The 23,819-nt window shown below is 43.7% G+C and overlaps 1 protein-coding gene across 1 annotated transcript in view; it reads left to right on the top strand.

The window, feature by feature from the left end:
• Window positions 1-2,731: 2,731 nt before the first annotated feature.
• The window catches only part of MAPK11 (mitogen-activated protein kinase 11), a 59,549-nt gene continuing 38,461 nt past the window's right edge, over window positions 2,732-23,819 (top strand). Inside the window, exons 1-3 of the mRNA XM_077264918.1 lie at window positions 2,732-3,042; window positions 16,817-16,946; window positions 23,240-23,298. Coding sequence (XP_077121033.1) covers window positions 2,930-3,042; window positions 16,817-16,946; window positions 23,240-23,298 — 302 coding nt within the window. The 5' untranslated portion in view covers window positions 2,732-2,929. The remainder of the gene's footprint in view (window positions 3,043-16,816; window positions 16,947-23,239; window positions 23,299-23,819) is intronic.

Here is a 23,819-nt window from a genome sequence, read left to right as displayed (position 1 = left end):
TTTGGGGTCCATTTTCTCCTGTTACCCTTGGTAAAATAAAACAAATTGGAGCTGAAGTAAATTTTTTGTGAAAAAAAGTTAAATGTTCTTTTTTATTTAAACATTCCAAAAATTCCTGTGAAACACCTGAAGGGTTATAAAACTTCTTGAATGTGGATTTGAGCACCTTGAGGGGTGCAGTTTTTAGAATGGTGTCACACTTGTGTATTTTCTATCATATAGACCCCTCAAAATGACTTCAAATGTGACGTGGTCCCTAAAAAAAAAAGTGGTGTTGTAAAAATGAGAAATTGCTGGTCAACTTTTAACCTTTATAACTCCCTAACAAAAAAAAATTTTGTTTCCAAAATTGTGCTGATGTAAAGTAGACATGTGGGAAATGTTACTTATTAAGTATTTTGTGTGACATATCTCTGTGATTTAAGGGCATAACAATTAAAAGTTGGAAAATTGCGAAATTTTCAAAATTTTCGCCAAATTTCCATTTTTTTCACAAATAAACGCAGGTAATATCAAAGAAATTTTACCACTAGCATGAAGTACAATATGTCACGAGAAAACAATGTCAGAATCACCGGGATCGGTTGAAGCGTTCCAGAGTTATAACCTCATAAAGGGACAGTGGTCAGAAATGTAAAAATTGGCCCGGTCATTAATGTGCAAACCATCCTTGGGGGTAAAGGGGTTAAAGTCTCTGTAGTGGGCGGGTCCAGCTTTCGTGCTTGTCCTCAGGCTCTACCCGTGACAGCACATCTTTTTCGTTCCTCACCCACCTCGTGGTGCAACAGTGGCGGCCATTAAATGATTCAGTACAGTCCATGGCGCCCAGGACCCGATTTATTCGGTCGGCCCATCCTGTTCGTGACGCCAAGTTTTGGCGCGCCCGCCAGGGCCTAGGGGATACTTGGTACCAGGTCCGGTGGTCATTAAAGGGGAAGTCACGGTGGCAGCAACCCGGTCTGTGGCCCTGGGCATCCAAATTAAAGGAAAAAGGACTTAAAGGGGTTTTAGGAATACGAATGTTCGTGACGCCACCTGTGGTATTCGGTCAGGGATGACCTACGCTGCTTAAAGGGGTCCTCTGGGGGTGATGGCACTGCCGCAAAGATGGTATGGCTTCCCACAGGTGAAGCTGGGTCCCCAGGGCTCCCGGTGTAGTAGGGAAAGATGGTGTGGTGCCTGAAAGAATCGGAAGACACAAGGTTGCAGTCTCTTTACCTGTTTACTGGTTGTTTACAGCCACAGTCCAAGGTACCGGTAACAGGTGTTGGTGAGGTCCGGTCAGCCTGGATCCCCCTTTCAGGTGAGGTCGGAAGCCTTCCTTCCTGCGCTGTAAGGCAAATCCCTTGCTACCTATGGCTCCTCACAAGGTCCTCTCTCTCTCTCTGTCCTAAGAGGGTACCTAGATGGTAGGCAACATGAGCCTTTTTACAGGTGTCTCTATCATGACTCCGGGCTCTGTATGTTGCTGTACCTTCGGGTGTGGGTGCGGACAGACGACCTGAAGTCTTCTGCCCTCCGGTTTCTGCTGTGAGGCATACAGTCCCACACAGCCTCGGACTCCCGATGTCCAGTTCCTGCGCTGGAGCCCAGTCTCAGCTCCCCTCCAGCTCCTAACTTCTTCTGTGCTTCTCTTCCTCTCACACGTGCTACATACACCACGCTGTCTGACTCCTCCATTCTGACCTGGAGCTGCAGAACCACCTGTCTGCACGGCTCCAGCTTCCCGCTGCCACTCGTCTCTCCTTCACTGTCTCACATAATCTAACTAACTCCTCCTCCAAGCCAGAATATATATCTAGGGAAGCTACCCTGAAACCGGGTCTAGAGCTCCCCCTTCTGGCCTGGAGTCAGAACGTGTTGAATGTATATGCCACCTGTTAAACGGATCCTCCTCGCTTCTAGGCATGGCATCACCCTCCCGGAAAGGAAGGCAACACCAATGTAACAACCGGATTCCAGGGGTGTTACACATATATCCGCAAGGTTGCAGAGCGCGTATCCGCAGAGCTGCAGAGCATATATCCGCAGGGTTGTATAGAGTGTATCCCCAGGGTTGCAGAACGTGTAGGTTATATACCCGCAGATTTGTAATGTACAAAGCGAGAATTTAGTTGCCCCATATCCGTAACTAAACATACCACTTTTCTGCAGTGGGAGGTCGCCACGGAAAGGTCCCGTGGGCTGCGGGCACACTCATGTCAGTCCCTTCTGACCCCTTGACAACAATTTGAGGTTATGACACAACTTCCATGTGTACAACAAAGAGCGTGTGCACTACTGTAACAAGGTGCACAGGTAGGTTCCCACACCATATAAATCCAGGACGTGGAGACGTGCCGCCATCAGACGCAGTTTCCCCCGCTGGTCTCAGGACCAGCGGGGGAAACCGCGTGTGATGGCGGCACGTCTCCACGTCCTCCGGATACAGTTCTAGCTAATAATCCTTCTGTCCAGCGCGTTAACCAGACGCTGACCATATGTGTGCCTTGAGACATACTTTGTCTCTTTAACCCTATTTTTCATTCAAAGTACGTAACTGATGAAGGTCCAGATCACGGACCGAAACGTTTTTGGGTACTACAATAAAATATCACAAGCATTAAGTTGAGTACAACTTCCATGTGTGGCACCTGCCATCATCAGCCCACCATTTGTCCACATGGATCCCCCTTCCATCTCTGTACAATGTGTATTAGGAGGCAGCTGCTGCTGAACATGCCCTGAGCCTACGGTCTGTGGTGGCAGTGATGGTGGCGGCACCGAGTTCCTGGACAGCTGGTGGTACACACGGCATGGAGGTGCTTTCCCAGTATGGTGCCTCTCGAAGTCCTCTCTCCTCCCCCACCCGCCCAGACCGCTCCTCCTTCCGCCTCCTCCCGCCTCCTTCCTCCCGGGCAGCCAGAGCTGTGTCTGCCGGTTCCACAAAATGAGCAGCCGCGGCGGATTTTACCGGCAAGAGCTAAACAAGACGGTATGGGAGGTACCGGAGCGGTATCAGCATCTCACCCCTGTAGGCTCCGGGGCCTACGGCTCGGTCTGGTAGGTGAATGGGCTAGGAACAAGTGCTTCCCTCCTTCCCGGGCCCCGGTGTCTGAGGCTGGGAACACCGCAGTATATGGTGGTGCTGTGCCTATAGGTGCCAGGTGCCCTATAGAGTGCTGGTGTATAGGCTGTATGTGCCCTATATTGTGTATGTGCTGCTGCCCTATATAGTGTATGTACCTAGTGTGTATGTGCTGCTGCCCTATAAAGTGTATGTAGCTAGTGTGTATGTGCTGCTGCCCTATATAGTGTATGTACACAGTGTGTATGTGCTGCTTCCCTATATAGTGCATGTAGCTAGTGTGTATGTGCTGCTGCCCTATGTAGTGTATGTAGCTAGTGCGTATGTGCTGCTGCCCTATATAGTGTATGTACCCAGTGTGTATGTGCTGCTGCCCTATAAAGTGTATGTAGCTAGTGTGTATGTGCTGCTGCCCTATATAGTGTATGTACCCAGTGCGTATGTGATGCTGCCCTATATAGTTTATGTACCTAGTGTGTATGTGCTGCTGCCCTATATAGTGTATGTGCCTTGTGTGTATGTGCTGCTGCCCTATATAGTGTATGTACCTAGAGTGTATGTGCTGCTGCCCTATATAGTGTATGTACCTAGTGTGTATGTGCTGCTGCCCTATATAGTGTATGTACACAGTGTGTATGTGCTGCTGCCCTATATAGTGTATGTACCTAGTGTGTATGTGCTGCTGCCCTATATAGTGTATGTACCTAGAGTGTATGTGCTGCTGCCCTATATAGTGTATGTACCTAATGTGTATGTGCTGCTGCCCTATATAGTGTATGTAGCTAGTGTGTATGTGCTGCTGTCCTATGTAGTGTATGTACCCAGTGCGTATGTGCTGCTGCCCTATATAGTGTATGTACACAGTGTGTATGTGCTGCTGCCCTATATAGTGTATGTACCTAGAGTGTATGTGCTGCTTCCCTGTATAGTGTATGTAGCTAGTGCGTATGTGCTGCTTCCCTATATAGTGTATGTAGCTAGTGCATATGTGCTGCTGCCCTATATAGTATTAGCAGCTAGTACGTATGTGCTGCTTCCCTATGTAGTGTATGTACACAGTGTGTGTGTTCTGCTGCCCTATAGTGTGCTGGTGTATGTGCTGCTGCCCTATGTATTGTATGTACCCAATGTGTATGTGCTGCTGCTCTATGTAGTGTATGTCTCTAGTGTGTATGTGCTGCTGCTCTTTGTAATGTATGTACCTAGTGTGTATGTGTTGCTGCTCTATGTAGTGTATGTGCCTAGTGTGTGTGCTGCTGCCCTATGTAGTGTATGTACATTGTGTGTATGTGCTGCTGCCTTTTATAGTGTATGTACATAATGTGTATGTGCTGCTGCCCTATGTAATGTATGTACCTAGTGTGTATGTGCTGCTGCCCTATGTAGTGTATGTACCTAGTGCGTATGTGCTGCTGCCCTATGTAGTGTATGTACCTAGTGCGTATGTGCTGCTGCCCTATGTAGTGTATGTACCCAGTGCGTATGTGCTGCTGCCCTATGTAGTGTATGTACACAGTGTGTATGTGCTGCTGCCCTATATAGTGTGTGTACACAGTGCGTATGTGCTGCTGCCCTATATAGTGTATGTACACAGTACGTATGTGCTGCTGCCCTATGTAGTGTATATATACAGTGTGTTTGTGCTGCTGCCCTACAGTACAGACCAAAAGTTTGGACACACCTTCTCATTTAAAGATTTTTCTGTATTTTCATGACTATGAAAATTGTACATTCACACTGAAGGCATCAAAACTATGAATTAACACATGTGGAATTATATACTTAACAAAAAAGTGTGAAACAACTGAAATTATGTCTTATATTCTAGGTACTTCAAAGTAGCAACCTTTTGCTTTGATGACTGCTTTGCACACTCTTGGCATTCTCTTGATGACCTTCAAGAGGTAGTCACCGGGAAGGGTCTTCCAACAATCTTGAAGGAGTTCCCAGAGATGCTTAGTACTTGTTGGCCCTTTTGCCTTGACTCTGCGGTCCAGCTCACCCCAAATCATCTCAATTGGGTTCAGGTCTGGTGACTGTGGAGGCCAGGTCATCTGGTGTAGCACCCCATCACTCTCCTTCTTGGTCAAATAGCCCTTACACAGCCTGGAGGTGTGTTTGGGGTCATTGTCCTGTTGAAATATAAATGATGGTGCAACTAAACGCAAACCGGATGGAATAGCATGCCGCTGCAAGATGCTGTGGTAGCCATGCTAGTTCATTATGCCTTCAATTTTGAATAAATCCCCAACAGTGTCACCAGCAAAGCACCCCCACGCCATCACACCTCCTCCTCCATGCTTCACGGTGGGAACCAGGCATGTAGAGTCCATCCGTTCACCTTTTCTGCGTCGCACAAAGACACGCTGGTTGGAACCAAAGATCTCAAATTTGGACTCATCAGACCAAAGCACAGATTTCCACTGGTCTAATGTCCATTCCTTGTGTTCTTTAGCCCAAACAAGTCTCTTCTGCTTGTTGCCTGTCCTTAGCAGTGGTTTCCTAGCAGCTATTTTACCATGAAGGCCTGCTGCACAAAGTCTCCTCTTAGCAGTTGTTGTAGAGATGTGTCTGCTACTAGAACTCTGTGTGGCATTGACCTGGTCTCTAATCTGAGCTGCTGTTAACCTGTGATTTCTGAGGCTGGTGACTCAGATAAACTTATCCTCAGAAGCAGAGGTGATTCTTGGTCTTCCTTTCCTGGGGCGGTCCTCTTGTGAGCCAGTTTCTTTGTAGTGCTTGATGGTTTTTGCCACTGCACTTGGGGACACTTTCAAACTTTTCCCAATTTTTCGGACTGACTGACCTTCATTTCTTAAAGTAATGATGGCCACTCGTTTTTCTTTACTTAGCTACTTTTTTCTTGCCATAATGCAAATTCTAACAGTCTATTCAGTAGGACTATCAGCTGTGTACCCACCAGACTTCTGCACAACACAACTGATGGTCCCAACGCCATTTATAAGGCAAGAAATCCCACTTATTAAACCTGACAGGGCACACCTGTGACATGAAAACCATTCCCGGTGACTACCTCTTGAAGCTCACCAAGAGAATGCCAAGAGTGTGCAAAGCAGTCATCAAAGCAAAAGGTGGCTACTTTGAAGAACCTAGAATATAAGACATAATTTCAGTTGTTTCACACTTTTTTGTTAAGTATATAATTCCACATGTGTTAATTCAAAGTTTTGATGCCTTCAGTGTGAATGTACAATTTTCATAGTCATGAAAATACAGAAAAATCTTTAAATGAGAAGATGTGTCCAAACTTTTGGTGTACGTACACTGTGTATGTGCTGCTGCCCTATGTAGTGTATATACACAGTGTATATGTGCTGCTGCCCTATGTAGTGTATATACACAGTGTGTATGTGCTGCTGCCCTATGTAGTGTATGTACACAGTGTGTATATGCTGCTGCCCTATGTAGTGTATGTACACAGTGTGTATTTGCTGCTGCCCTATGTAGTATATACAGTGTGTATGTGTTACTGCTCTATATAGTGTATATACACAGTGTGTATGTGCTGCTGCTGCTCTATATAGTGTATATACACAGTGTGTATGTGCTGCTGCCCTATATGGTGTATGTACACAGTGTGTACGTGCTGCTGCCCTATGTAGTGTATGTACCTAGTGCGTATGTGCTGCTGCTCTATATAGTGTATATACACAGTGTGTATGTGCTGCTGCCCTATGTAGTGTATGTACCCAGTGCGTATGTGCTGCTGCCCTATATAGTGTATATACATAGTGTGTACATTCCTCCCATGTCTGTATACACTGTCTATAGATAATGAGGGGTGCACCCCTGATAACTGCGCCAGTGGTCACTTAGTGTAGCCCCTGCCGTGGTCCTCATCACAATGAGCGCTCTTTCATGCATTGCCGTAGATTAGTGCCAACTTTAGCATGGAGAAGTACAAGACTGGGGCAGTAAGGTGAGCGGTGCTAATGTCCCCACTGTGATGATCGTCAGTGTGGGCGCTTTGTGGCACGCGGCATAACACAACAGTCACAAAAAATCCAAAGCTGTTTGCAAGACGCCGGTTACTTTGCCAATCCAGACTACAGTGTCGCTTTTTGTGACGGCGACTCTTCGGGCTGGTCTGCAGTTGGGTTGTGGCTTTGTTTTTTTCTCAGTTCTAAGAATGGTTGCAGGACAGCAAGTTTCAGACATATCACATGTGTGATGACCTGGAAGCAAGGTAGCCCTAGCCCAATGTTTGCTTAGCAAGCGGGCACCTCCCAATTACTGCCACTTCATGTCAGGAGAAGTGGAGAGGCCGGACAAGCATGGCTTTCAGCTTGAATGCGAATCCGTTCATGGAAACTTCAACGGGAACTGGTGCAATGTAACCACTAAGTCAGTGTTTCTCAACTCCATTCCTCAAGAGCCACCAACAGATCATGTTTTCAGGATTTCCTTACTACTGCATAGGTGATGGAATTAATGCTTGAGCAGGTGATGAAATTGTCACCTGTGCAATATTAAGGAAATGCTAAAAACATGACCTGTTGGTGGCTCTTTAGGACTGGAGTTGAGAAACACTGCACTAAGTACTCTAGTATACGTCATTGGTCCGTAGTGTGACTCTGGGCCTACAGCCGCCACCAGCTCGTGTGCACGGGTTGTGTTCTAGACTCAGGGCTATAGACAGAGTATGCTTATCCCATGGTGGAGCCACAATAAGCCACATTAAAGGGTAACTTTTTCAGGTTCGGTTTTGTTCGTGTGTAAATGAGGAATAGCACTATATATGGCCATTATATGACTTGTACCATGCATTTTATTTACCAGTTTTTGCTTTTACAGGCTCAATTTCTTAAAGAGCTATTCCCAAAATGAAAGGATACCCCTCTGCATTGTTGATGGGTCTGTCGGAGAAAGTCGAGTGCGGTTTCTGTTTTCTCTGGCAGACCCTTTGACAATGAATGGAGCAGATGCTGAGAATGTAAATCTCCGACCTTGGGATTGCTGGGGGTCACAGCGGTTAAATACACAGTGATCAGCAAGTTATCCCCTAACTTATAGATAGGGAATAACATGGTTTTTTTATATAACTCTTTGCTTTGCAATTGACTCTGAGCTGGTGGGAAGAGACTAGCTGCTATGATCTCTCCCATGTACAGCACAGCACACAGAGATGGATTCCTGCTCTTCATTCCTTATCACTCAGATGAGCAGCAGAATGGAAGACATTAAGCAGTGTAGATGTGAATCCAGCACTGGGGCGAGGTAAGAGACTTATTAGAAGGCGCAGCACGATCTTTGTGTATTTTCTACCTGTTTTCTCTCTCCTCTTCCCTATGACGTACACTGTGTTCCAAATTATTATGCAAATAATATTTCCTCATATTTTCTCTAAATTACCTATCTGAATTACAGTCATTACTATTTTCCAGTCATCTTCTATTCTAGTATAATTGCAATGTTTTGGAACAAACTGCCTATGAAAACAGTATCTTTTTAAAAAAAATAAACACTCAAAATGCATGTTCCAAATTATTATGCACAGCAGAGTTTTCAACCTTTTTTTTGTATTTTGAACAAAAAAATGGTCAATTGTGAAGTTATAAGCATTATCAGCTTATTGCAAAATGAAATCAAACAGTTTTCAAGTGAAAACTTTATTCTAGGTGATGTTACATTTGCACATAGGACCCCTTGTTCGAAAGAAGCTTCTGAACTCTCTCGTCCATTGAATTTGTCAGTTTTTGGATGGTTTCTGCTTCACTTGTTTTCATGTGGACAGAATACCCTTCCAGAGCTGTTGCTTAGATGTGAACTGCCTCCCGCCATCAGACACTCCTTTTGATGATGCTCCAGAGGTTCTCAATGGGGTTGAGGTCAGGGGAAGATGGTGGCTACACCATCAGTTTGTCCTCTTTTATGCCCATAGCAGCCAGAGATGCAGATGTGTTTTTTGCAGCATGAGACGGTGCATTATCATGCATGAAAATGATCTTGCTGCGGAAAGCAGGGTTCTTCCTCTTGAACCATGGCAGGAAGTGTTTTTAGAAACTCCACATAGATTATGGAGTTAATCTTTACCCCTTCAGGGATCATAAAGGGGCCGACAATCTCCCCATGATTCCAGCCCAAAACATTACTCCACCTCCTCCTTGTTGGCGCCTTAGCCGTGTTTTCATGGGGTGTCCATCCTGCACTCCATCCATCTGGACCATCGAGCGTTGCACGGCACTCATCGGTGAACACAACAGTTTGGAAGTCAGTCTTCATGTATCGTTTGGCCCACTGGAGCCGTTTCTGCTTGTTGCAGTGGATAGAGGTGGTCGACAGGATGGCTTACGCACAGCTGCAAACCTCTGAAGGACCCTGCATCTTTTTGTTCTGGGGACGTTGGAGGCACCAGCAGCTTCAAAAACTTGTCTGCTGCTATGATAAGGCATTTTTGCAGCTGCTCTTTTAACCTTACGCAATTGCCTGTTGGAAAGAGTCCTCAATTTTTCCTTATCAGCACGCACACGTGTGTGCTGGGAATCAGCTACATACTTCTTGATTGTGCGATGATCACAATGAAGTGTCTTGGCAATGTTGATTGTAGTCATGCCTTGACCTAAATACTCCACAATTTGTTGCTTCTCAGCAGCCGACACATCCTTTTTCTTTCCCATTCTGGCAAAAAATGTAGGCTGCTTAATAATGTGGAACAGCCTTCTTAAGTAGTCTTGCCTTTATTTGGACACACCTGCCAAACTAATGTGCACAGGTATCTGCAATTGCTTTCAGTGATATAAAGAGCCCTGACACACATCACCATCAATGAGTTTGAGGCTATGTGCACACGTTCAGGATTTCTTGCAGAAAATTCTGGAGAATTCCGGACATTTTCTGCAAGAAATCCGCAAGAAAACCGCGTGCGTTTTTGCCGCGATTTTGCCGCGGTTTTGACGCGTTTTTGCCGCGGTTTTTTCCGGACACTTCCCAATGCATTTTAAGTGGGAAATCCGCAAAAAAACCGCAAAATTAATGAACATGCTGCGTTTTTTACCGCGATGCGTTTTTACCGCGGAAAAAAACGCATCATGTGTACAAAAAGTGCAGAATTCATTAAAAATGATAGGATGCATAATATAAGCAGATTATTTGCGGTTTTATAGCGTTTTTATAGGGAAAAAACGCGAAAAAAATGCGAATAATCTGCAACGTGTGAACACAGCCTTAATGACAAACAAAAAAATTCTAACCTTATCACTCCTAAACTCTTTGTGCATAATAATTTGGAACACAGTGTATAATAGGAGGTGTAACCTGACACCTCACTGTGTTGGCAGTCCACTCAGTTATTTCTGACTGGATGAGTTTAGAGAGGGGGGTAGGGGAAGCAGAGTGTGATAATTAGGGAAGGAAGCCGCATTCTCTGATAAGATCTGTTATATTTGCCTGCTGATTTATACATGCTTTGTTGAAGGTCCTTCCTTTTAGGCTATGTTCACACTTTGCGGATTCCGCTGCTGAATTTTCCGCAGCGGATTTGATAAATCCGCAGTGCCAAAAGTACTGCGGATTTTATCGCTGTTTTTTGTGCGGTTTCCACTGCGGTTTTAGACACCTGCGGGTTTCTATAATGGGGCAGGTGTAAAACCGCTGCGGATTCCGCACAAAGAATTTACATGCTGCGGAAATTAAACCGCTGCGTTTCCGCGCGTATTTTTCCGCAGCATGTGCACTGCGGTTTTTGTTTTCCATAGGTTAACATTGTACTGTACACCGCATGGAAAACTGCTGCGGATCCGCAGCAAAAACCGCAACGTGTGAACATAGCCTTACATTGAATGCATTGCCTCCATCCAAGGTGGGGGTACGCCAGAGTCACAGAGGTGACATTTAGGCTGGAGCTACACAGATGGGTCGCAGAATTTTGTCATCTTCTCATCCCTGGTCCTCTCCAGGATTTTCTGCATTCTAGGATGTTTTGGAGATAGTAAGAAAACAAATGGAATACTTGCTGCTTTATCTGCATATTTACTAATGGATGTGTCAGGGCTCTATGACAAGGAACTAGACTGTTGTGTAGTATCAGGAAGGCATTAGAAAATGTAATGCTATTGCTGAGAACCCTGATTAGCTGAGGCAATAATATCTCCAGTGCATGGGAGAAAAAAATGTCACATTTGCCCTATATGTCCTCCATTTTGCTATAAAAATAAGTCCCAAGTTTAGTTGAGACTGAACTGAGGCAAATAAAACATATCTGCTGTCGTCTGGCTGGAAAGTAGCCATGTGCTAAGAGGTGTATGCATACTTAAAGAGCAGTTCCATTCTCTATAGGGAAGCTGTGCTAGTGGAAATACCACAGGCTAAATGGGGAAAACACCCCAACATATAATCCAATGTGCCCTTAGGCTTAATTGCTTTCACAGGGTCTGTCACTTAGTAGGGCCGCAGAAACAACCCCAACAGATTACTGTAAAATATTTAGCTGTCATGCTAGAAAAATGCATTACAGACACCACCATATTACTGTTCTGTACAGCTAAGTTACCAAGACGGACCCTCCATGGCAGTCACAACACATGGGGCACCTTTAAGAGATTTCCCTATTTTTTGCACTTATGGTATATTAAAGGGAATCTTGGGCATGTAGGTTATTGGATGTTGCATAAAATGATGCCTTGACATCTGCGATCCAATGTTCTTTTTCTAGAGAAATCCAAGGTGGCCTTAATATGTAAATTGGGGGTTAAGAATTGACTAGCCTTAGTGTACGCGCTGTAATGTCTCTCCGGTGCCGGCGGCGGCCATGTGAACACAAGTATGTGATTTGCATACATGCGGCAACATGCCATAGAGACGTTTGCAGCCTTGCTCAATGCAAGTGTATTGAGCGAAGCTACACATGTCTAGTTGGAATGTGGCTGTGAGTATGCAAATCACATACTTCCTGTCACATGACTGCCCACTTCCTGCAGTGTGGATTCACTAGTCTTGGGACTGTAGACTTGGAGACCATCTCCTGGTAGCTTCTCCCCATCTGCTGCCATTGGCTGATAGGTCTCTCACAATACACACATTCAGGGGAGACCAGTCATTCCAGAGGAGCGGCGTGGAGCAGCCTGTTGGACTAGTCACCCTTTGCGGTTCGGTCATCAGCCAGCTTATAAAATGTGCTTTCACTGAAACACTAGAGCTTTCTAGAATCAAACATTCATGGCGGACGTCCTACAGCCAGTGCCTGACGCATGTTGGCTCGGGCAGCAGGTATCTCCTGCCAGGTTCCCTTTAGAGAGAAATCTATATTCATCTATGTTACTGATTTCTGAAATGTAAAACAATGGTTATTCTTTAAGGTTTACATTAAATACCTAAATCATAGAATGGTTCAAGTAAAAGTCCATGAAAACTCCTTGGTCTATGGGGATTTCTAACCATAACAGCCTTTCTCCTCCTGCAAAGTGCTGCCATCAAAGGCTATTTTGCCCTGGTTGAGACGGAATCGGCAGGAATCGGTCATGTGAAGGCATTGTGAGCGTGATATTATTGGGTGCATTATTTTATGTTTTACGCCATAAAAGAGCAGACTAGGGGGCAACTGTTATTTCATCAGAGGTTCTCAAGGAAACTCAAGAAGGTCTATTTTAGAGTTGAGCAAAGAAAGATCTGCACAATCCTAGTCTAGTAGCCACGTTTGTAGTCCATGGCTGCCCAACTAAACCCTGAGAACTGCCTTCTATATGCTGGCATTCCCTGTGCCTGTTATGATGTTTTGCCAGGATTACTAATCAGGAGTGCGTCACACCGATGACGACGGGCCTACTAATCAGAAGAAGTGCCAGGGATGTGACCGGTTGAAGGATGTTCACCGGGCTCTATGAACGTAGCCGCAGCAGTGGACCCTGCATGCCTTTTTGCTCAACTCTTGTCTCCATGACTAAAAGTGAAAAACTGTAAGACTTGTGAAAGCCTTGGCACGCAGTGCTGCTGCCATCTCCGGTGCCCACTGCTCCCTTGCCTACACGCCGTCCCATCCATACTTGTATATAGTGACGTGTCCTCGCCATGTCTTGGAATAACACCTCTACACCATTTATCATCTCTGCCTTTATTTTTAAGCTTCTTGTCCTATAGAAACCCGCTGAGCTGTGCGATTGGGTTAATAGCTTAATCCAATAAAAGTATTTCAGGTCTTGGAACCAGTCGTTCCAGTTGTATGGATACACTCCTCCCTGCATTTTTAGAATATTAATATAGCAAGGATACACATTAGTACATTACTAGTCACCGAGTGCTCGTGTCAGGGCAGCAGGTTTCTAGTGGTGGGCAGGTTCTTAGAAATGTTGTCTCCTATGGCAAAGCCACATCTGTATCCTGTGGTTAGCTTTCACACTTAGCACACTGATGTTACTAGAGGCTGAGACACCCTGCTAAATTATAAATGAACTGATTAGAGGAGCATGGCTTCTCTAGGCATAGATCTTCGTGCATCTGATATAGGAAGAAATATGCTTCATGGCTAGAAAAAAAATCGCTGCAAAAACCCGGCATCCGTACAATAAGAGACATAGAGGTTTCCTATGCAGTACATTTATCACTGGTCTGTGGGGCACTCGATGAGCAATTTTCATGAATCTGCCCTTGTGTACCAGGACAGAGAAATGACTAAATCTGCTAAATATGTAGGAGCAGGTTAGTCTGACCTCGTTTTTTAAGGCCCCGCAAGGCTGATACTACTGCTGATTGGGGGATCCTGTGTAGTATTTTTGAAACGAGAATTCAATTAGTTTTTCCCTAGAGTGCTCCGTACTTGTTCCCTCAAAGCCAATGATAGTTTTAATCAGGGCTGTGGAGTCTGAGTCATGGAGAGGGTGTCGTGGAAATTGAGGAGTCGGAGGTTTGGCTTACTGACTCCACAGCCCTGGTTTTAGTGCACCACTCCAGCTTTGTTGTTTGGTTTTTTATTTTAGAGCTGGAGTGGTGCCACTAATGTAAGTTCCCTGACCCCTAGAATTATGCTTACTAGCCGCTGTCTTCAGCTGTTCCTGCCACCACTCCGGTCCTGCACCATCTTCTGACTCACTGGAAGCTAGTTAACAATCACAAGCTCTCGCTGTAAGTCTAAGAGCCTCGTTCTGCCCTCATTCTGGCTCTCATCGACTTATATTAGGTAGTGACTTCCAGCTTGCCCAGCATACACTGGAGTGATCCTGCAGGTCACAAACTGCAGAAGACAACCGGAGTGGCGCCGATAACAGGTGAAGATGGTTTTCTAGTGAGTAGAATACTAGGGCAGGGAACATCGATTACTGACAACACTCCAGTGGTGCGAACAAAACACACATTTACTATGGATGTCTATGATCCCAGCTGGATATAAAATGAGATAAACAATTATCATGATAGTTTATCTTTCTCTTATTATGATAGCCTAAACTTCCATTATTGCTTTCCATAGGTCTAGCTGGATATACATTGTCTTATAATTTACCTTATTTGACTACAACCAGTATATTTGTATTTTTATCCCTTCTCTATATGATGGTCTTAAAAGTGCCTGGTTTAGTAATCACTGTGTGATATATATATCTGGGTACTCTGATCACCCATTGTGGTGGATTTGAATATCTTTTTCTCATATAGTGTTATTGCCCATTTTTTTGTATCGGCAGTCCTTACCATATATCTTTTGTTGTATCCTCTACCCATGGGTAACTGACCACTGTGTGCAGAATAGGGTACCATCATCTCCCTAGCACAAAGTGGATCAGTCCTCATATTTGTGGTCTATTACTTCCATCATTATATCTTGATTTAGGGCTTTATCAGGGTATTTAGGGCTGCCAATCTTCAGCAGGGTCCCATACTGTTGGTAGGGTGCCAACCTCCGCAGTCAGGCAGCAAGAGGCAACAGGTCTCATTAGGATGATTACAGGCCCGTTTTTGCATCCACATTTGATGTTTACCTATAAATATGTCTAGTGAAGGCAGTTGGTGAATAAAGACCTTTTTCATTTCATTAAAAAAGGGTACATATCCGGTATTGGACTTTCGCTACCTGTTTAATAAGTTCATAATCTCATTTCCTGTTATGCTTTTTGTATTGAGTTTTGTGAGAATTTGTTGAGACCTTTTAAATTATCAATAAAAGTTATATTTTATTGGGTCATTTTTTTTTTCTCTGATTTTCCTGGCTGTCTTTAGAAAGACTGCATGAACCAGTGCTTATATCACTGAACGCCTGCTCTCTCTTCCCGTGGACAGAACACTGCTCAGACAACACAGGGTGAGGGTAAAACAGTGTGGCAATAATTTTTTGAACCACCAACACGCAATAGCTTATAGAAAATACCCAAAATATGCAAATTAGAGTCTCACCCTTCCACTGACCAGGATTAGAGTTGCTTCCAGGTCCGACTACCTCCAAAAGTGACTTATCGCTTTTGGTGGACCCCCACAGAGAGAAGGTAACAACAAGCTTGGGAAGCTATCCAAGAGCAGTGAGGTATGTGGCCAGGTGACCTAATTGTCCCAACTTGGAATCTTTACAATGTCTTTGGGGTTTCAGTGATGGTCAATGAAGCCGTCAAGTGCTCTTCCAGCTGGGGCCATGGTCCCCTAAGCTGACATCCTGTAGAGTCTCTTGGAAAAAGTCTCCTTATATAGCTCACAGCTGGCCTGCAACCAGCATCCAGAGGTCAATAGAAAGATGTGGATGAGGTTAACTGGCATTGTTCGATTATGTAATCTATTTGCATAGTTTTTCCTCCTCTGTTTTTCCAAGTCAACAAACTGGATGGCCTGGACAATATTTAATCAACATATCAGCAAACATAATTGTTCAATGACCCTGTATTACTGTCTTGCAAATATAGCCGACAATAAGTTGTAGGAGCTGATATAAGATGCAAAACATTAGCAATTCATCCATTTAAAAATATCAGTTTAACATACAAGAAGAGTCAATACTTCAGACAACAGTTTATAATTCTGGGCCTATTGAATTTACGTCTGGCATAATTAAGAAGAAATGCTGTATCGTCACAGCCTGTTTAATGATTACTCTGCAGTGTAGACAGGTTTCCGATCACCTGATGAGCAGCCAAAACGCTCGTTCATCGGGTGAAATGATCTTTTTTGCAGAACTGTGGCATCCTATGTGCATTATATGTAACAGATGGCTCAGTGCTCATCGCTTACTTTGGTCTGCTTATGTAAACAGGCTATTGAATGACCAATGGTTAGTAAAGGTTTACTGATCATCGGCTGTATTCTGCCACCAGCCAATCTATGTAAACGGTCCTTTAATCGCAATGGCAGGAGAATCTGTTTTGTCTACTTTGACATTTCTAGTTCTCAGAAATCTCTTTGCACGTATGTAGAGTAATTGATTATATTCGCACATTTCTGTAAGCTGCGCTTTTATTAGCTGTTGGCTTTACACTTTGTGCTTCTAATAATCTGGTTAGGCTGCATTTACAATTGTGTTTCCAGAACCATGTTCCCTCCTGACATTACTCATCAAAGCTTTCAATGCATCCCGACAGCTAGGAGAAAGGAAAGGTTTTGGAAACGTTTCCTTTGTGCCTGGATTCATTCCCAGCCATGAAAATAATGATGGCTAGGAGAACCAAACACAATATCTGAGTTCTTTGGCATAGTTGTTTCACTTTTAGTAGTGTGTGAATTAGAGTGGGCTGCACGGGAGAAGCGAGACCGCACTATACACAAAATTGGTTACATGCTCGGGTATGCATTGGTCTCAATTTTTTCTTTTCTTTTCTTTTCCAGTTCGGCCTATGACACAAAGACGAGACAGAAGGTGGCCGTAAAAAAGCTTTCCCGACCTTTTCAGTCCCTTGTCCATGCACGGCGGACCTACAGGGAGCTGCGTTTGCTGAAACACATGAAACATGAAAATGTAAGCAATGATTTCCTACTAGGAAAGTGTCAATGCAGGATTAGCCACTGTGTAGTTGTTCTACTGTATAAAACTATTAGGATATATTCACACATGACAGATTTATGGCCAACATTTCTGCAACTCCATCATACATGTGAACAAGGTTGTTTCTGCATCAAGCTCGTGGTTCTCCTCAAACCCCCTTTAGATGATGGTAGACTCACAAACTCACAATACGTCTTAAATGTGGATCAAAAGAACAGTGACCCGCTAAACAGCTCAGTAAGCAGTGATGTTTTTGGTTTCTTTCTGACCGCTAGGTTCACTAAATAACCCCGCAGACTATAATGGATGTGTTTTGTCTGTGAAAAATAGAAAACCCATACATGACTCACAGAAGTGTTAATGAGGCCTGAAGGACACATAAAAGATTCAGTGTCTAGGAGCTAAGCGGCCACTGTACTATATATGGCCCCATGGCACCTTCTGGCAGCTGAGAACCATCGCTGGGCAAAAGTGGGTTAACATGGCAGCCAGAGCTTAGCCCATAGTATAAGTGATCAATTGACAGGTTCAGGTACGCTGAGAGAACTGAAATCTAAAGTGAGAGTAATTTAAAAAAAAGTTTTAAACTGTGTAAAATAAGCAAAAGTTTAAATCTCCCTCCTTTCCGCAGTTCAAAAATAAAGAAGCTTAGAAAGAATAAACACATTTTTCATATTTTGCATTAGCGCAACCATAAAAGTCTGGTCTATCAAGGTATGAAGTTACTTAAATTATCAGTTAAACTTAAAATAAAATGACCTAGTCATGAAATGGCTAAATCTACAAATGAAGTGTGTTTTACCATGACTGGTGTAATAAACAATGATTTTCTGGTGAGTGCACAGAGGCTGTAGACCACTATTACGGGGGCCACCATGTGTCTAAGGGTACTGTCACACAGTACCATTTTGATCGCTACGACGGCACGATCCGTGACGTCGCAGCGATCGTATGATTATCGCTCCAGCGTCGTAGACTGCGGTCACACGTTGCAATCACGGCGCTGGAGCGATGCCGAAGTCCCCGGTAACCAGGGTAAACATCGGGTAACTAAGCGCAGGGCCGCGCTTAGTAACCCGATGTTTACCCTGGTTACCAGCGTAAACGTTAAAAAAACAAACAGTACATACTTACATTCCGGTGTCTGTCCCCGGCGTTCTGCTTCTCTCCACTGTGTAAGCGCCATAGCCGGCAAGCACAGCGGTGACGTCAGACGTCACCGCTGTGCTCGCTTTCCGGCTGGCAGACGCTCACACAGTGCAGAGAAGCTGAGACGCAGGAGGACAGACACCGGAATGTAAGTATGTACTGTTTGTTTTTTTACGTTTACGCTGGTAACCACGGTAAACATCGGGTTACTAAGCGCGGCCCTGCGCTTAGTTACCCGATGTTTACCCTGGTTACAAGCGAACACATCGCTGGATCGCTGTCACACACAACGATCCAGCGATGTCAGCGGGAGATCAAGCGACGAAAGAAAGTTCCACACGATCTGCTACGACGTACGATTCTCAGCAGGATCCCTGATCGCTGCTGCGTGTCAGACACTGCGATATCGTAACGATATCGCTAGAACGTCACGAATCGTACCGTCGTAGCGATCAAAATGGTACTGTGTGACAGTACCCTTAGGCAGTGCGGGGACGTAATGCGAGTGCTTGAGCCCTGTGGTGATCTCGGTACTGACTGTTTGGTCACAATGATTTATTTTACTGCCATTTTCTAATTCAATCAGCTCATTGGTGAGTGTACAAAAGATTTCACCTGAAATTTAATCCTCGGCTCTTTGTCATATCACATTATACACAAAGTGACATTAAAAAGGATCACGCCTTAATATACAGTTGTAGGTTTCCTTTATTATCAGCGTATTTCTAGTAAATGCTGCAGGAAAGTATTTCCTCAGCTTATCTTGTTACAGGAAAGTGCAGCCACAGCAGTGTATTACATAAGGTGTAACCTGCCATGTGAGCATTGCACAAATATGTCCCCTTTCAGGAGAGATGTCCATTACAAAGAAGAAAGAAAAACATAAAAAAGTAATGCTCCATTTAAAGAGTAGTCGTCATTGTAATTTTTATTTCAGAAACCTATAATACTTTGTAATATATCTGATCAGAGAAACCTGCTTCTTTCTTTTCCAGGACTGATATTTTGTTTTCAAAATTCTCAATTTACAGGTAAAATCTGTATTCAGTGAAGACAGATTGTTAGGGTATGTGCACACATCCGGATTTCTTGCAGAAATTTCCTGAAGAAAACTGGAAATTTTCTGCAAGAAATCCGCATTTTTTTTTGCGTTTTTTTTCGCGGTTTTTTTAGCATTCTGCAAGCGTAATTAGCTTGCAGAATGCTAAAGTTTTCCAAGCGATCTGTAGCATCGCTTGGAAAACTGACTGACAAGTTGGTCACACTTGTCAAACATAGCGTTTGACAAGTGTGACCAACTTTTTACTATAGATGCTGCTTATGCCGCATCTATAGTAAAAGATAGAATGTTTAAAAATAATAAAAAAAATTAAAAAATGGTTATACTCACCCTCTGCAGCCAATCTCCTCAGCGGCGTCCGTTCCTATAGATGCCGGTGTGGTTCAGGACCTTCGATGACGTCGCGGCTTGTGATTGGTCGCGTGAGTCACATGAGCGGTCACGCGACCAATCACAAGACAGCGACGTCATCACAGGTCCTGAACCACACCATCTATAGGAACGGAAGAGAGAGCATGCACCGGAGAGGCGGGAACACTTCGGGGGCCATCAGAGGGTGAGTATATCACTATTTTTTATTTTAATTCTTTTTTTTTTACCAATTATATGGTGCCCAGTCCGTGGAGGAGAGTCTTCTCTCCTCCACCCTGGGTACCAACCGCACATAATCTGCTTACTTCCCGCATGGTGCGGGAAGTAAGCAGATCAATGCACTCCTATTTGTGCGGAATCCCCGCAATTCCGCATTTTTTATGAACATGTTGCTTTTTTTTTCGCGATGCGATTTTTTTTCGCGGAAAAAAATGCAACATTTGCACAAAAAATGCGGAATACCCTGAAAATAATGGGAGGCATATGTTAGCGTTTTTTTCGTGTTTTTATCACGCTTTTATAGCGAAAAAACGCGAAAAAAACGCGAAAAATCCTGAACGTGTGCACATGGGCTTATGTTACTGAGATAGGAGATGGCGGTTACTACTGATAAGATTCTGTGCAGAAAGGAGGAGAGAGAAAGTGGGAAAAAATGTTTCTATCTCCATCCTTCTCCTCCCCCATCCCCTCTACATAGAATCTTATCAGTGGCAGCTGCTAAAGTAACAATCTGTCTTCACTGAATACAGATTTTACCAGGAATGTGAGAATTGTGAAAATGAAAGAGCAGTCCTGGCCGAGAAAGAAGCAGATTTCTCTGATAAGATTTATTACAAAGTTGCTTATTTTCATGTGTACTAGTGATTTATGAACGATAAAATGACAGTTACACTTTAAATGACTGCTGATTGGCTTACACAATTCACCGCGGGGAATCCCAAATGGAAAAAATATCAAAATACAACTTTTATTTAACCAATTTAAAAGGTGAAATAAACACATACCACCACCAAAGTATCACATAGACACTTAAGGTACCGTCACACTAAACGATACTGACGTGACGTTGCAGCGTCCTGGATAGCGATATCGTTGTGTTTGACACGCAGCAGCGATCTGGATCCTGCTGTGATATCGCTGGTCGTTGATTAAAGTTCAGAACTTTATTTGTTCGTCAGATCGCCATGTATCGTTGTGTTTGACAGCAAAAGCAACGATACCAGTGATGTTTTACAATGGTAACCAGGGTAAATATCGGGTTACTAAGCACAGGGCCGCGCTTAGTAATAAAAAATAACGAAGCCAGATAGTAATTGCCCTACAATTAGTGCCGGCTCTATGCAGATGATCTGGTCTCTGTTTTGGGTGAAGCAGTGAAGTCAGGTTGACTGCGTGCATGACCACTGCAGCTAATCGCTGAGCTCAGTCAGTTTAGGCTAACACACTAGCTTTTAGAAGTATCTTTACAATCTGTAGACACCATGTTTGTCAAGAACTTAAATTATTATTGCTACTTGGTGGAATTATTTAGTAATTTTAGAAAGTAAAGTTCCACATATAGTAAAACAACCACTGCTGGGATTCCTTACCCCCTGTTTATAAGCCTCATCAGTATATAACTGGGCGACTCACCCACCGAGGTTGTTTTACGTCAAGTCAGAATGAGCAATGTAATAAAAAGCTAGCGCAATTATAAGACGCATACAATAAACTCTGTCATAGGTTACAGATGGTCAGACTGCAAAATCTGATACAATTACTTTATTTTTTCTTTGTAGACATATGGAAATATTTATCCATTCTGGTCCAGGCATGCCTCGATAATATCACTGTTCCTTGTTTTTAGACATCAGATGTCTTCGTGTAGTTCCATGAATGCATCGTCGGCATGAGTCACTGTCATCTCCACATTGTGCACCCTACTTACACGTACATTAATTTCTGCTGTCATTTTACCGTGGAGAGCCAGGCAGCAATAAGGAGGCCGTAATATCATGTATTAGCCGCAGATAAATGGAGGAATGGTGAAACAAATACTTTCCTGTTCTAAAGAATATATTATGAAATATCAGCCTCGGTTCCTTTTTAGGCTTATTTTTATCATTGATTTCTATGCTCCAATCTTATTATAACTGCTGATCTAATCCATCAGAATGTGATTTATGACGGTCTCTGAAAAGTACTCCTACGTGGAGATGTTCTAATTGAATTAACCCTATTGGTGAATGTCTAAAAGGCTTTTGCAGGATATAAATCCTCAGTCAGTCATCTAACCACCGTCTGTATGTCACGTCTCATTAGTTACTTTCTAACAGGACACGTCTTAAAATGGCGATGGGGTTGTCTTCTCTGTGGCAGTCATCTTCGTCAGGCTGGGTTCACACCAGGGTTTATCACCGTCTGCAATGCCTGGTCTGGCGGTTGGTCTTCGGAATGTGCTGCCTGGTGTCTCTGGGGCTGTGTCTTGTTAGTCAGTTTGGGCATTGCGATCCGATGGCCTAAAAAAGGCGTTCTTGTGAACCCAACCCTAGTAGGGAAAGTTTAGTGATGAGCATAAGTGCTCGTTACTTGAGTTTACCGAGGGTGCCCCGGTATGTACAGAGTATCGAGGGTGGGCGAGTGAGATGTTGGCGTCCCCGCTCCCTCACGTTTCACAGCTGTTAGACAGCCACAAAACATGCGGAGATTGCATGACAAACACGGGCAATCCACACATGCTTTGTTTCTGTCTAACAGCTGTGAAATGTGCGGGAGCAGGACGCCAACATCTCACTTGCGCACCCGCCATACTCTGTGCATACCCGGGTACCCTCGGCAAACTCAAGTAACAAGCAGTTGCGCTCATCACTAGCAAAATTGTAAATTGCTTTTAAAAACAAGCAACTTTGCAATTTACCTAATCTTTAAAAAATCTCTCTGTGAAAAGAGGGATTTTTAGTGCTGTTCTTCTTGTTGCCTAGGCTACTAGCCACTTCTGGAATCTATCAGAGGCGACCAGTATCCTAGTCCAAGGAGCATGCTCTTACAAGCTTTTTGCTATACAGCTTGCGAGTGCAGTTCTGAAGCCGGTCAGAGCTTTGGATCCGGCCAGCTTCCACGCCCCTATTCACCATTTTTGCTGCAGAGGCACAATTTGCAGCCCGGGGAGCGCATGGTTCAGATAAGCACCCATTCAGATGCCCTAATTGTAAATCTGAGAGGCACAACTCGCTGTGGATACCAGAAAGCTGGGACGCAGGAGAGTGGTGCTGCTCCTGCAGATAGACAACCCTATTTAAGTGTTCCCATATTAGTCAGTGACCTGTCAGATATGGTATGTGGCCTCCAGATTTACCGTTGGAACCATTTCTATTATATATAATTAATATAGAAGGTATTGCCTTTCTAAGAAATAGATTGAGAAGAGCTGTCTCTTTAGCTCTGCCTGATGGTTATTCATCATGTAACAAGCCATCGCTGCCTGGCTGCTACATTTCTGGGTTCTCTATTTACCTGCCATAACTCGATCTTCAGTGCACCTTTATGGGCCTTTCAATCTCGGTAGATGTATTTTGCAGCAGAACTGCGTGACCCCTTCCTTCTATGACAAACTTAGGATAAAATAAATAAATGGGTTTCTCCTATTTGAAATCGATGTCTTTTAAATTTGCAATGTTCTTGACTGAATATGTCACTTGTTTTTCAGGTGATAGGACTACTCGATGTCTTTACCCCATCTACTTCAGTTGAAACTTTTAATGAAGTGTAAGTATTTTCATGCCATGGTGTACACACCTGAGTGAGTGTTCATACAAAAAGTCCAGACTGGTCATGAGTAACTATTTTGGGGGGTAGAATTTAATAAAATGTTATATGTATAGAAGTACACACACATACATATATAATGTGTGTGTATAAAAAGTTTAAAAATTACAATCACCACTGGAAAAATTTTGAAATTTCTCCCTTATAGAACACCACCTCAAAGTAAAAAGTTATTGTGCAGCTAAATAATGTAATGTAGAGTGCTTGGACCAAGTGTACGAAGAGACGAGATGCACGTAACCATACCTATAGCAGGCAAACCTACAGACAACGCTTTCATTTCAAACTTTAGCTTATCAGGAGTTTTCTACTTTTGTGAAAAGCCCCTCAAAAGTGAGACAACGCCTTTCATCAATGGAAACGTGCATGATTTTCTCTAAGGTGATAATATAGTTAAGTATATTGACAACTGAGGTTGTGGTTCACTGTACGCTTTCTGATGTTTTACAGTATGGAAAGGA

The sequence above is a fragment of the Ranitomeya variabilis genome, chromosome 5 (genome assembly GCF_051348905.1).
Source record: "Ranitomeya variabilis isolate aRanVar5 chromosome 5, aRanVar5.hap1, whole genome shotgun sequence".
In the NCBI taxonomy this organism is placed as follows: Eukaryota; Metazoa; Chordata; class Amphibia; order Anura; family Dendrobatidae; genus Ranitomeya; species Ranitomeya variabilis.
This window is presented reverse-complemented; position numbering and strand designations above follow the sequence as displayed.